The sequence below is a fragment of the Stegodyphus dumicola genome, chromosome 2 (assembly GCF_044657685.1).
Source record: "Stegodyphus dumicola isolate Sdum_Otavi_A_Nest chromosome 2, ASM4465768v1".
Lineage (NCBI taxonomy): Eukaryota > Metazoa > Arthropoda > Arachnida > Araneae > Eresidae > Stegodyphus > Stegodyphus dumicola.
Genome location: NC_140769.1, coordinates 95874354 through 95889208, shown reverse-complemented (window position 1 = coordinate 95889208; position 14855 = coordinate 95874354). Strand labels below are relative to the sequence as shown.

The following is a 14855-nucleotide window of genomic DNA, read 5'->3' as shown; positions in this document are numbered from 1 at the left end:
GAAACCTTTCAGATTTTCTATTGTTGCATTTTTAGTCCAAAGGGGTTTTATCCCTGAAGGACTATTGTTTTCGTTTTGCGATTTTGCATGGAATCACTATAAACGGCGAATCACTTTTCGAACTGTTGCCACCAAATGTTAGAGTCCTGCATTCTATTTGGAGAAATTAAATAATGAAAAGTCTGCATAAATGTATGTATATTTCTCGCATTGTGATAAAACAACGGTACTTAGAGCCATCGAATTTTAAATGACGTAATCCTCCTACGAATATGGGCATGTGAAAGACCAAATTTGAAATTTGGAATTTGTTTTTTATCGATTTCATATTTTGTAAAACTTTAACGAATTTTTGAGTAACACACCTAACGATTTAAAAGCAAGCAATGGCAACAATCCACGAAAAAAAAAAAAAAAAAACTTTTTTTTATCTCCAGCTCGCGGAACTGTGCATCGGAAATTCTAAAGATATGCTCATTTTAAAATTATTTTGCGACATTGCTATTGAGCTGAATTTTATCGTTTAAGTGCAAAGAACATGATATTTAATAAATAAAGGTAACACACAAAACGTTAAAAAAAACGCCCCTTTGGGTGGGTGTAATTTAAAATCTAAATTCTTTTAGATTTTTTTTCGGAGGGGGGAGTTGTTTGTTTTGATAAATATAATCTTTTAAAAAGTGTTTTCTCAAATTTGATTTTTATTAAATGCATATTTGAAATTTAATTAAAAACTTTTTCATTTTTACCTTCTATAAATCTATATACATATGTAAGGTAATGCTTTTGGTTTAAAAAAAAGATATACTGAGTTTTCAGTGAATAAACACGAATTAAGGCGACAGTCCGTAACATGTTTTAACTACTTTTAAAATTATCTCTCTGTATATGTGTGACAGTTCTTTCATCCATTTTTCTTATTTAATCTTACATTTTGGAAAAAAAATAGGCAACCGCATATTGGTACTTTAATTGAAATTCAAACAGACTTGTTTGCACTTACGGGACTTTAAGCCGAGAAAACGAGCATGATCTTCACAGCTCCGCTAAAGGGATAAAAGAACGCTTATTACTTTTACCCCTCACCCAACTTACATGCGTAGGTAAGGAAAACAACGTTTACAGTCTAAAAAATTAAACAGGGAATTTTCATTGCATAAGCATGAATTAGGTTCTCCACAATAGGTTTTACTGTTTTTGCCATTATGTCTGTCTGTGTGTCTGTAAATGTGACGATTTTTTCGTCCATGATAACTCTTACATGAAACTCCAAAAATTTACATTTTCTGTGTTTAAGCGTTGTGCATTCATATGAAGAGTTGATCAGATTTAAAGTAAATTAAAATATAATCAAAACGTTCCAATTTTAGTATTTAAGACTGTAGGATTCTCCACTGTGTAATTCTAAGTGACAGTTAAAAGTGAAGAATCTCAAGAACTAGTAAGCGAATAATCGCTTGAGTTCGTGTGACAGGAAACAACAAGATAGAAGGATAAGATAACCCTTTATTATTCCAATAAAGATTTAACAGAGCTCCGTCTTGGAGCTGTACAATAAAGTCGACACTTGAACTTCCACTTAAGAAACTAAGAATTAAACTAAGCTAATCTTAACTAAAGAGATATAGCCGAAGCTATCAAAATTCTAACAGAATTGGCCCTTTAACGCTAATTGACTGCGAACCTATCAAGGGCCTAAAGCAGCGGTTCCCAACCGCTGTGTGCCGTCTGGTGTGCCGTCTGAAGCACCGTGGTGTGCCGCCGGGTCTGGGTGTCACGGTGCTGTTCGCCCGCTATAACTCCTCCCGTCACTCCCCCCGCCAGTGTCATAGGTGGTCACGGCGCTGTGCAGTGCTATAACTCCTCCCCCTGCCAATCTTGACAAGTGTCCGCCGTGTCCCCGCCCCCATGAGACGCAGGCAGACGCCTCACACAGTGTCAGAGAGACAACGGCTGCTGTGAGGAGAGAGACACTGATACTGCAGTGATGGACAAGTTTTTGAAAAGGAAAGAACTGGACTCTGAACAAAATCTGGAGCCAGATGAGAGCCCGAGTATGAGTGGGGGTCAAAAGAAAGCAAAGATGGTTAAATTCTCTGGCGCAAGGCAATATAGCGAAAGCTATATTTCAGTTGGATTTACTTTCACTGGAGATGAACACAAACCAACTCCACTGTGCGTGGTGTGTGGTGAAAAGCTAGCTAACAGTGCTATGGTCCCAAGCAAACTTAAACGCCATCTCCAAACGAAACACCCTTTGCTTCAAAACAAGAATGTGGACTATTTTGTTCGCCTGCGTGACAACATGGAGAAACAGGCAACTTTTATGAGAAAAACAACAAAGGTAAATGAAAGAGCTCTTAAAGCTAGCTACCAAGTTGCTGAACTTATAGCCAAGACAAAAAAGTCGCACACTGTGGCAGAGACATTAATACTTCCTGCCTGCAAAGCTATTGTAGAGGAGATGCTCGGACCTGAAGCAGCAAAGGAAATAGCCAAAGTCCCTCTCTCAAACAACACAATTTCCAGACGTATTAATGACATGTCTGCAGACATCGAAAGTGTGGTTTTGGAAAAGATCCGTATCAGTGAGAAATTTGCATTGCAACTTGACGAGTCTACTGATATCAGTGGACATGCTCAACTCTTAGCTAATGTGCGTTTTGTTGATGGTGATGCAATTAGAGAAAACTTCTTTTTTTGCAAGGTATTGCCAGAAAAAACAACAGGAGAAGAAATTTTTCGGGTCACATCAGAATACCTTGAACAAGGAGGACTTAAGTGGGAAAACTGCACAAGTGTCTGCACCGATGGAGCTGCAGCCATGGTCGGGCGCACCAAAGGCTTTGTAAGCAGAGTGAAGGAAAGAAATCCAGATGTGATTATTACGCATTGTTTTTTACACCGCGAGGCCCTCGTAGCCAAGACTTTACCATCAGCCTTAGTTCATGTGTTGGATGATGTTGTGCGCATGGTAAACATTGTAAAGTCACGACCCATGAAAAGTCGCATATTTGCAGCTTTGTGTGAGGAGATGGGAGCAAAGCATAAAACCTTGCTGTTTCATACGGAGGTCCGGTGGTTGTCATGTGGCAAGGTCTTGGTTCGTGTGTATGAGCTGCGGGAGGAATTTAAAGTGTTTCTGACAAATGAGGGGTCAGATTACGCAAAGCAGCTTGCAAGTGATGAGTGGTGTGCAAGGCTGGCATACCTGGCAGATATATTTCATCATCTGAATGAATTGAACACCCGAATGCAAGGCCGAAATGAAAACCTGCTTACAAGTACAGATAAAATAAATGGATTCCGTTCAAAAGTGCAACTCTGGCATCAACACGTGGAAAGTGGCAATCTTGAAATGTTCACGCTCACCATGCAATGGCAATGTGTTCACACTGCTGCACTGTGTGAGATAATAGTTAAGCATTTAAAAACTCTTGAGGAGAAGTTGTCATTTTATTTCTCTTCAGTCTACACTGAATGCCTTGACTGGGTTAGGGACCCTTATAGCTCAGCATCAGTTGTTGGAAAGGAAATGACTTTACAGAAGCAGGAGGAACTAATTGAACTGAGACAAAATCGTGGTTGCAAGCTAAGATTTGCTGATCTACCTTTGGACAGTTTTTGGTTGGATACTGCCAAGGAGTTCCCCCTTCTGGCAAACAAATCTATTTTGACATTGCTCCCTTTTTCTACTACATATATGTGTGAGATTAGCTTTTCAAGCATGATTGCTATGAAAACCAAATACAGAGAGAGACTGAGAACTGTTGACGAAGAGCTACGTGTGTGTCTTTCTTCGATTCCAGCCAGAATATCAGCTTTGTGTTCAGCCAAACAGGCCCAGGTTTCGCACTGAAAGTATTTTATAATTTTTCACTGTTCTGTTTACTTAATATTTCATAATAAAGTAATTATAAAATACTTTCTTTGTGCTTATTTGATTCCTATTCAAGAGAATTACTTTATTATAGTCAATATAGGCACAGAGTTAATTTTTTAACATTTTCTAATGGTGGTGTGCCTCGTGATTTTTTCCCCGCGACAAGTGTGCCTTGGCCAAAAAAGGTTGGGAAACGCTGGCCTAAAGTATGGCCGAGCGTAATAATAGCATACGAATATAAAAAGGCGGACGCGTGAAGCCAGAATATCTGGTATCTCTCTCGCTAAGAGCGTAGAACTTCGCGGTTAAATACCGCTTTTCCTCATTAGCATTCAGATGTGATTCTAAAACTACGTTCTGGCTGAAATTGGTAAGTTTAAATTAAGAATCGATAAGAAAGGAAGTTTAACTCAAAATTTAACTGTTAATAAAATTAACATAATCCTTACAAGACCTTTATATCTGCGGAAACATCATATTAGATTTTTGATAAAATTGATAAGCCGGATGTGTCACTTTACTTAAACTTCTGAATTATGTGACTGAGAACAACATGTAAGCATGAAATATATTCCTAAAATTAGTAGAACTATTATTCTTAGAATTAAATGCAACGAGAATAAGCTCACTAAGAAGACGAATTTTCGTTATCAAACAAATTAACTATACTAACCTCAATCCTCAACTTTATGTTCGTTTCACTTTGTGTCGAATCACTTTTGAAATGTAAGGATGTTGCCACCAAATCCCATTGCTATGTATTATTTTTAAAGAAATAATATAGCAGATATAAAATACGTAACGAATATAAAAATAAACGTATGCAGCACTTAACATTCTGTCGAGATTTCTAACAATATGCTGGTTTTAAAAACTCTGCGATTGTTAAATTGCTGATTTGTGAATCCTTAACTGTATGTCATTTGCAACGTTCCGCTTGAGAACTGATATGTACATGATAATTATCGTTCTCCACTGTATGGAAGAACAGAATAATAAGAATTAATAGTATGGATAATTAACATTCAGTCATAAAGTTTTGAGATTAGATTTTATTTCCATCGATCAATCGGAAGTGATAGTTTACTTATAGCTCGTTGCATGTCTTAACATAGAATTGGCATTAGGTTATGGGCTGACGGTTTCAGATTTTTTTGTTCTTGTTATTATATTTGTATAATAAAATTCAATAAATTTTTAACTTTTACGTTCGAAAAAATTTAGGATTCGTCCTACCTCTAATTTTGCTTAAAAAATTATCCTGTCTTGAAATTTTATTTTACACTCATTCAAATATTCCGCGTATATGAGATTTAACTCACAAAGAGAATATTTTGCAGACTGAAAAAGACCATTGCCAGATTCGACCGAAGCATATTATTAACCTTAAGGTAACGTTAACTTTTACCTAATAAGAAAAAGGGAGGAGGTTGTTATGTTACATTTCAAATTACATCGCTTAACTGAATCATAATTTGATATCTCTTAATAATTCATTTAAACACAATAAACATATTTACTGCAATATTCATTGCTTTGTTTTAATAAATCAGTCATTAACATTGCTTTGTTTTAATAAATCAGTCATTAACATTGCTTTGTTTTAATAAATCAGTCATTAACCCATAGAAAGTTGAAAATTGTCAAAACTTTTCTCTCAGATTTCCACCTCTTCCCTACTAATGCATGACATATAACTAAAAATACTGTGTAATTTAAGTTTCTTCGATTGAATATTACTAAAAAACTTTTATTTTAAAAGCTTAAACCTTAAACAATCTAGAGATTCAAAAATCCAACTTACAATATGGAATTGCGTAAGCTCTGCGTATTACGAGATAAAATGAACAATATGCAAATTTTACATCTGCACCCAGTGTTTAAATTATCAGAAAATGGCGCATTATAGTGAGCTGTCTGCGAGGGAATCATCAGTAGTCTTACTCGTCGCCACTTGGAAGTGTGCGCTCTTATTAGTCTTTCTTTCATTCTCGTTGTTTGTTTAAAAATGCTGTTTTTACTTTTTATTGCGGCTGCGATCTTTGTCGGTAAGTGCGTATTTTATTTCTTCAAATTTTATACGGTGTGAATTCAGTTTACTAAATGTTTCAAACAAAATTTCTAGTTTGTTCACTCGAGATTAAACATTAAAGCGACTGTTAAGAGATGAACTATTTATGCTTAATTGTGGATTACTTAAAATGCGTAAGTTGCTTTTGATCTATACTTGAATAACAAGCAGTCTGTGTATTTTATATGTTCTTGCATTCATCGTACTCTAAATTAAGGAAATACAATTATGTGCTATTTCACTAATTGATTTTAGTATATGAAGTTAAAAAACGAGGGGAATTAGTTTAATAGTGAAACAAACCGTTACTTCTATACAATTCATTTTACTTTTAATGTATAATAGTGCACACACTTTCAATTCCGTTCCACCTTTGATCGCTAGCATTTTAGCAGTTTTTCGTGTAGTACTTACTTTATTTTCAATGTATCTACTTCTGATGTTAAAGAATAAGTAAGTTACACTTCAAGATATACATTTCGTTACGTCTCATCTCCATTATATTGTTTGCTGATTGCATATATTTGGAAACTGTTGTGCTCCAGTAGGTTGGAACAGTTAAACGGGCAAAAAGCAACGTTACTTTGTTTCGAGGAGTTTTTCATTGGCGTGTTTCTCTTCAAATCTTACTTGAATTAAAAAAATTCCACGCCAATGGTTAACTTACGAAAACTTGACAATCGCCGATAATAGCTGTGCTCAGAACTCCCATTTTTGCATTAAGTACTGGAATTTAATACTTTTAATATAAGTAATAACTTTATTTGAAGTATTTGGCTTTATTTTCGCAACTGCCATCTAGATTCTTCATATTTCAGGTATAAATTCTGTAATCTTCCGTTGATGTACGATGGCCATTTTTCCGCTTCAGAATTCTTCTAAGTCTTTAAATATTAGCTCAGGTTCCTTTCCTATTGCTTGAAATGTGCCTTGTGTGAAATTTATCTGTAATAGGTCTGCAGACTTACGACCCTGCAGAAAATTACTCATTACATCTTCGTTAAAAAAGTGCGTATGTATAGGATTGAAAATTTCGACCTTAAACTAGCAAAACGGTGCATTTTAAATAAAGCTCAAGATTTCTCAAACCGTTTCTTCTTTAAAATTAACCACTAAATATCCTCAAATTTTTCATTGCGCATCCAAGTTCAAATAACTTCGCAGATTTCTTAAATCTTGGAGTACGTTTTCTATGAGGAGAATCAAAATCTATTCTTTTCTCAATATCTAAAACACAGAAGCATCCTTAAACTTGAAATTTAATAACTATTATCGTTAGTAATTCAGTCACTACTTTGAATTTTAAATCATGCCTCATTAGAAATCCCAGCGATTTATTTTCGGCAAGCTTGCCAGCTGCTTTTTTAAGCAACTTATGAGCAAATTCTTCTACAGCAACCTGAGCAAAGTTACTCCTTTTTCTCTCCAAATCGCTTATTTAAAAGCTGAAATGCTACTGTATGCAGCAATATATTACAAATAAATTATTTTAAACCTATCCTGCTGTCGTAATGAAGATTTCCAGATTTTAAACTGCTCTAAATTACTCGAGCACAACTTGGATAACAAGAATACAGTACAAATTTTATAAATCTATAACCTACGTTCTCATTATTTCTATAAGCTTAATTATAAAATTGCATTTGTATTCTGGTAACTGGAACGGTCGTTAATTAACGTTTTTTTAGTTCCAATAGGTTATCTGTACCTGTAACCTTGCTTTTAATTATTAAGAAAGTCTGAGTAGCATTCGTTATATACGATTTTTAATACCATCATCTTTAATAATAAAGGTGAAATGATCTTAACGTTTAACTAAATGATTGCATGTTCTCTGTTATGGTACAAGGCACGCCAAAATTCCTTTAAAAAGATGCATACGCGAACATGGTACTTTCAGGGAGAATTCTTTCGTTCCTAACTCATTCCGATGGGGTTAAAAATCTCTCTAAACTAAAGATACTATTTTATTAAAGAAAAGCGGTTTAGAAACAACTTTATTGCAAAGAATTTGACGATACACCCAAGTGACCAACAGGCAACATTATCCAAGACTTATGGCTTGTTGCCTTGCAGCGAAAAAGCTCCAAATAATTTCTTGAAGACTTGAACCTTTGACAAGAAAATAGACTCCTCGTAGACTAGCGGTAAATTCGCTCAATACTGGTAGTTCGATCTGTGTTCTATCCCAGGTGAACGGATTCGTGGTTTCCCGTATATGTAACGTAGATGTGAGGCAGTCTCCCTTCATTCCTCCACGAAGGCAGCCTTCACTTTAGGCAGATAACCCTTTCTTGCTTTATCATGATAGAAACCAAACTGACTTTCAAGAATACTAATCTGATCCTTTTAAATGATCGGCTGTATACTAACTTGACTAGAATTCCAACTTTTAATTTTTATGATGCGTATTTAGGACATCTTGCCATTTGATCTGAAGTCCGTTTAATGGACTTTAAAATAGAACATATTGACAGATTTTTATTAAGTAAATGTTAAGTAGAAGTTTAGAGATCTAAAATACATGAATTGCAGTAAAGCGAAGTTGAATCGATTTTCAATTGTGTGTTAATTGTCGATAATGTGTTTAGATTTATGCTCAGAATTAAGGTTATTAATACTATATGTATCAAAATATTACGTAACTAACATCTCTGTATACCAAAAATACAATATTTAGGTGTATAGGCTTAAAGCAGTTACTAATGAAGTAGCGAAATATTTTCTAAAAGGCAAGTGAAACTTCAAAAGTTTTGCGTATTTATATGAATTCTCTAAAATGCTTGTCCTATATCGGTAGCCGTTAACTTTTGCATCCTCAAGGACCAGTCTGCGTTGGAGCTGCATGTTTAGCAAATATTTAATAACGTGCCCTGCTGTGATAAACATCTGTTGTAATCTTACGGTATTAATTTCGTGAAACCTTTGGAACAAAGCATTATAAATTTGTAAATGCGGTAATAAACACAATTAGGATAGTTCTAGCTTAGCCGCAAGTCACCTGAAGAGTTCACGGTTTACCATTTGACCATCACTGTGCTCTATTGTCATTTGTTCATCGCGATGTTAAGCTTTTCGATTTCTAGTTATTTGCAATAGCATTCAAATCTTGTTAAACTAAACTCCAGCGACTAAGTTGATATATTCTAAAATGACTCCGAATGTTGCTCTAAAATGTTAAATATATATCAACGGATATGAACTTCCTCTAAGACCTGCACCTATTTCAAAATAACTAGCACTTCTAATCTTGCCGAAAATGTTGACCAATAAGATAAAATTCTCTCCATTTTCAAAGCTTATTGATGTTCCTTTGAAGCAATTTCGCGTGATTGTATTTATATGGCAGTGCTGAGAACGTTCTTAGGATAATGACTTTTTAAATTTGGTTCTTTCAAATTCTTTTAGCAGCAGCTGTTTCAGGATTACAAACTTATCGAGCGAAAAACTAAAGCTTAATATTTAACTGAAAGTTGCCGAGTGAGCAGATGAAGATTGAGAACCGCCCAGGTTGAATTACAAAGTTTAAACATAAAATGACCCTATTTACCTTATTTCGACAGCAGAAGTAAAACTTCAATGTTCAAATAAAACTTAACCGGTGTTCCAACTTTGCAGTTCTGTATACAGAAAAGTCCTTTCATAGTATAGCAATCGGCTATTTACATTGACTCCTGTTCTCAAAAGAGCTTAATTCTTTGAATTGTATGAATTTTGTAACAGGTTGTACTTATAAACACCTTTTCGGAAGATTTGTGTACAACATTCACAAAACCTTTATAGATCACTTCATGCAAAATTGTCTGAAGTTAAATCTTTGAAAAAATCTCTCTTAAATGGTTCTTTTGGCTCTGAGAAGGTATACATGTTATATCCAATTTAGAGCTCAAACCACATTGTAAGTAAAATGTACCCTAAACCTTACGTCATTGGTGTTGCAATATTCCTAATCTTTTCAGAATATGCGTTTACGCCTTCTATGAATTTATTCTTTTTCAGATGCCTCTGCTGCAACTCTAGACTCTGTACTTGGAAGAATGAAGAATTCCCTAAATGGTAGTCTTAAGCACGTACCTGAAATGGCTCTCAATTCTTCCGAAGGCTTTGCTCAAGGCATGGATTACTTCTCGGAGGGTATTAAGAATCTAACTGCAATTTTAATTAATGATACAAATCAGTTTGTTACCTTCAGTGCAGAAGTCTCATCTGACCCAAGTAAGTTAAAACATTTTAGCATCGCTGTAATTTTCGTTGAGTTAAAGTAAAATTCGCAAGTTTCGTTTACTGATGACATGAATGTTTCTGCATTTAAGATTACGTGATTCATTTCTGCGTTTTGAAATGACTTGATTCGTAATGTCATGCCTTAAATATTTACTCTCGATAAACTTCGTTCCCTAAATGGCGTCTTAAAAACACTCCATTGATTTTGTGGATAAGGCATAAGAAACTTTGTATCTCTGTTGGTATTTGATTATTTCACTTTTATGAATTGTCTAAATGCAACCTTCGTTTTCCTTTATGTTAACAAGAATACAAACCATTTAAATAACTTTCAAAAGTTTCGTCTCTAGAGTAGACATTTCTTGGTTACTCTGCGGTATTTATAAAGAGTAACATGCAAAAGCTACTTAGATGTACAAAATACTTTCTATGCGAATTTCTACTCAAAACTGGCTTGAATTTGTGTTATGTAAAGGCCTCGAAAATGTCAATACAACCTAATTATTCGCCGGATATCGAACTGCTGAAACTATTAAACAATAAATGAATCTACATTGCAATAAACCCAAAATACTTTTAAATATCTTGCTTTCAAGTTTTCTGTTAAGTCATTAATATACTTTTCTGAGTGATTTTCAAGCTATTCAGCTGCGACACTTCATTTGTTAACTTTAGTCAATTTTCAATATGTTCAGGTTTTTAATCTTAAATTTAACTAGTTGAGAGAATGCAAAATTTAATCTGTTTTTCAGGTTGGCGGGAGTTACTCTCGTCCGTAGAAATTCTCTATTAATATCGTAAATTGGTTTTTTTAATGAGGAAATTTGCATAAATTTTAAACCATCAAATCTCTAGAAACATCCTTTACTTCTATTGTTCCAAAATCCGTATAGCCAAGTTAATAAATTTAAATTCAAATGAGACCTGTAAGAAATGTGCTTATTTCGGCGTATCTTTAATGTTGAAGTTGCATGATTTTTGAAATAAAAATCTGTGTTCATAAGTGGTCAACAAATATTCCCTGACTAAATTTTTTTGCTTATTCACCTATAACAAACTTATTCATGGCTGTTGAAATTCTCTACAGCACGATCAATACGATCTTTAAGAGAACAGTGTGTTAATAATGAAAATGGCGTTTCTTCGCTTCAAATATAACGAGCGCACAATTTGTAAATCCCAAGTTTTTCTTTACTGTAACACATGCAGAGCCTTTCAGTATTGTGTATTTTCTAATTATTCCTCTTGTGACTTTGACAGCCGTTGAAATTGTTAGAGCTGATGGCTGCAGGAAAACCCTTCTAGACAAGTTGGAAAGAAGGTGCTACGATGAATTCGAAAAGTTTGTTACGCAGAGTCAAAGTATTGAAGATGATGTAGAGAAGACTGGAAAGATTTGTTGGTAAGCTTTATCTTTAGGTTTAATATTCTTTGAAATTCCAGTTGTGAAGCTTTTATTTAAAGCTGTTTCGAAATTGTTCACCATTTAGCAACTTTCACGTATAGCTCTGTCAGTTGAACAATTCTTCACATACCTGATCTCTCTCTCGGCTTTCATCTCAGTTAATTGAAGCCTTTTCAAGGATGATGAATACACCCGAGGTTGGTAAAATGGTATTCGTTTGACTAAAAATGTACAGCTTTGATATTTGAGCGTTAGTTCTGATTACGTATGTTCTCAAAATTGAAACTGTAGCGAAAATAGTACACCCAAAACTATTTTTGTGCAGTGGATAGGGGTAACGTAAATCTCGCGAATCTTCATGAGTAGCTATAAAAATAGTCAGTCGTTTTAGAGTTCACTTTTCACTTGCCATGCAGTAGGTCATCAGTTTTTGCGACAACTGTTGTTTGACTAGACACTTGTGTCTCGGTACTCGGGTATAAAAGATCTGAACTCCCTATTTTATTTTTGTTAACTTCGTCAATTATGTTCACATTTCATTGAAATTTTCATGTACCGCACAAAAACAGGTTTAAGTCTACCTTAAATTTGTTAAACTTCAGCGAAGTGCTTGGGGTAGTTAAAATAAGTTACACTTAAAGTTCAACTACAATCGAAGCGAGGGAAGTGGTTTTAACACTTAATTGCTCGGATCAAATCTAATGGCCAACGATTTAATGTGATACTTTGCTGGGGATTAAACATTGGGGACCTCGGCTATACAACTAGCATCGAGGCAGCAATTCTTAAACCAAATACACGGCTGTCCTTTTCACATAGAACTCGAAAGCAATAACGTGACTTATTGTTAACTTGAATTTTAGTTAATTTTCAGTCTTAATATTTTGACTCCTAATATGCTCAGTATGAGTTATACCTGTTTCAGCAAGTACTCGTATGTAATCTTTGACCTCGTCTAAACTTTTCGATCTGCTGAGCATTTTAATACTTAAAGTTAAAAGTAATGGTAGTTTTTCCAATACTTCATTGGAAACGATCATGAACATTTGCTAGAAATCCTCTTGTACGTCCTAAAACTAATTCTTGACAACCTACGATAAGTTTCAAAACTGTAGGCATGTGGTTTATCTTTGGTTTTGAAACCACTCTTCTGTAATCCAGTTATGATGTATCTTAAAGGAATTGTCTAATGAGTATGTTCAAATTGTTGCTCCAAACTTGGTCTCCAATAGTTTAACTTTCGTGTAATAAACTTACTTTTCATCGTCTTGATACGAAAGGACTGTTATTTGTACACTATTGTTTTAAGTATTAAATTGGCGATCACTTGGTTAGTCGGTTTCAGTTAAGACACTTGCAATATCAATTCGATGCAGGTTTAGTTCCAACGAATGACCTGGTTACATAAGCATTTGTAGCCCAACTGCTACGGTGGCCCGAATCGAAGAAGGCATGGATATTTTTAAATGTATACTGTTGGTTCGATATGGCGGCACTAAATATGCGGCGACCCGAAAGTCCTCTCGTGTGTTTGTTGGAAGGGAAGAGGGGTGGGATACCCTTGGACCCGTTCCCGTTCTGGGGTGCTCTCCATCAAATTTGGAGACGGAAGCTAAATCGCACCATCACCTGAAAGGTGTTCAAGGCTGTTGCCAGTGGCATGCGTACTCAAGCGCTCCTTGCCACGAGAAATTTCGTGGGCTTGGCCTGACTGTACGTCAGAAAAGCATAAGCGTTTTCAAGTATTTAATAAAGGCCTACAATCCATCAGCGTTTTTCTAATATCCTGCTCAATGCAGGCTTTCACGTACTTTGCCATGTTGAAACATTGGTGGAATGCTTTGACATGCATACTTCGGATTAACATTTGCAAAAGCCATGCTAATTGAGGTAGCTGGTATGAAATAGAACTCGTATGTTTTCAAATTTCGTTTAAAATCAACAACGGTGTAATCACTGTTTTCATTTTATTGGAATTTTAAGGCTAGAGTAAATTTCCAGCTATTCTCGTGTCCCGATTTCTCAAAGATATTCTCAAATCTACTAGTTGATAATTCATCTTGATCCTTAATTTTCTACCCGGAGTTTAAGTCCCGTCTGTAAAATCTTTGTCCCAACGGAATTCTTGAGCCTCGATCTTCAATTATAAAAGAAACTTACCCCGGTTGGGAGACGCCCGTATAAGCCCGCGGGGTGCTCTTCATCAAAACTGGAGGTGGAAAATAAGTCCAACCTCTTTGCAATAGGTTCTGGCAACTATTGTTCCATGTAGTATAGACACGCAAAAAAAAAACTTGTAACATTTTTGTAAATTTGCATGTTTCTCGTGAATAAAGGAATGGAATAAAAAAATTCAAACTAATTTGGGATACAAAAGGTTAAAGGCTAGCAGAATAAACGGTAGTCTTCTGAAGACTCGGAAATTCCGAAAGAATAAACCTTTCAACTTTGTCTCTTAGAAGAAAAACTTGATTTTGTAATCACGCTGAATGTACTTAAATTTAGGCTTTTTTTTTGTATGCTTTCATCACGAATTAATAGCTCCGTTTTAAATGTGGAAATTTAACACTTGTGTATGAGCTATACTGAAATGTCTTCATTTTGCCCTTTTTAGAATGTTTATGGTTTTTCCTTTTAGTGCTATGGTTGACTACGAGAAATGCAGTCTTAGAGGATACGACAAAGCAAATTGCGGTGCTGATAAAGGCCAAGTTCGCGATAACATCAAATCAGTCACGCTGTTTATGAGCGTCATCAGCAGCGTTAGCTGTGCGGAATTCCGTGGGCGCTGTGCGGAGATATCTTCAGCTACTGCGATTTCAGCCTCATGGATGGCTTTGTTGCCTTTAGGCCTGATGCTCATGTGTTGAACATTTCTGTAGTATTTAAATTTTTATCACTTTGAAAGTGTAACTCTTGTGTATAATTGCGGATTTTAAATAAATACTATATATTTACTTTTTCGAGTAATTTTCTGATGCGGATTTAATACTTTAAATTTTGATTTCATAGACCGACACATCAAAGTATGAAATATCTTCCGCTGCAATTTAATCACCCTTTCATGCAATTGACATAGCTTTATAATTAGACTGCTTGGTATTAATAGTGCAGTAGATCATTACTCGTTACAAAATGTTTTATTTCTAATGATTCTCGTGCATTTCTTAAAACATTTCACAAACCATTTGTTTAAACATTAATCTGGTTCATTACAAATCTTGACTAAAATTAAATAAAATCTAAAGGATCGTGGAAGCGCTAAATGCAAC

The 14855-nt window shown here is 35.1% G+C and overlaps 2 protein-coding genes across 2 annotated transcripts; both read left to right on the top strand.

Annotated features, from left to right (window-relative positions):
- The first annotated feature begins 1987 nt into the window (after positions 1-1987).
- LOC118184376 (zinc finger BED domain-containing protein 5-like) lies at positions 1988-3859 on the top strand. The gene is made up of 2 exons (XM_035354040.2): positions 1988-3407; positions 3471-3859. Exons 1-2 carry the CDS (start codon positions 1988-1990, stop codon positions 3857-3859), a joined length of 1809 nt encoding a protein of 602 aa, XP_035209931.2.
- Positions 3860-5787: 1928 nt separating this feature from the next.
- LOC118184378 (uncharacterized) lies at positions 5788-14540 on the top strand. Its single transcript, XM_035354041.2, has 4 exons — positions 5788-5931; positions 9954-10169; positions 11439-11580; positions 14222-14540. Exons 1-4 carry the CDS (start codon positions 5892-5894, stop codon positions 14451-14453), a joined length of 630 nt encoding a protein of 209 aa, XP_035209932.1. The 5' UTR covers positions 5788-5891; the 3' UTR covers positions 14454-14540.
- Positions 14541-14855: the final 315 nt, after the last annotated feature.

What these genes read in the sequence shown, in the direction of transcription:
- LOC118184376 (XM_035354040.2), top strand. Translation starts at nt 1,988, where the DNA reads ATGGACAAGTTTTTGAAAAGGAAAGAACTGGACTCTGAACAAAATCTG. An exon ending in TGTTCACACTGCTGCACTGT is followed by an intron (nt 3,408 to 3,470) that starts GTGAGATAATAG and finishes ATTTCTCTTCAG; the next exon opens with TCTACACTGAATGCCTTGAC.
- LOC118184378 (XM_035354041.2), top strand. Translation starts at nt 5,892, where the DNA reads ATGCTGTTTTTACTTTTTATTGCGGCTGCGATCTTTGTCG. An exon ending in AGAAGTCTCATCTGACCCAA is followed by an intron (nt 10,170 to 11,438) that starts GTAAGTTAAAAC and finishes TGACTTTGACAG; the next exon opens with CCGTTGAAATTGTTAGAGCT. An exon ending in AAGACTGGAAAGATTTGTTG is followed by an intron (nt 11,581 to 14,221) that starts GTAAGCTTTATC and finishes TTTTCCTTTTAG; the next exon opens with TGCTATGGTTGACTACGAGA.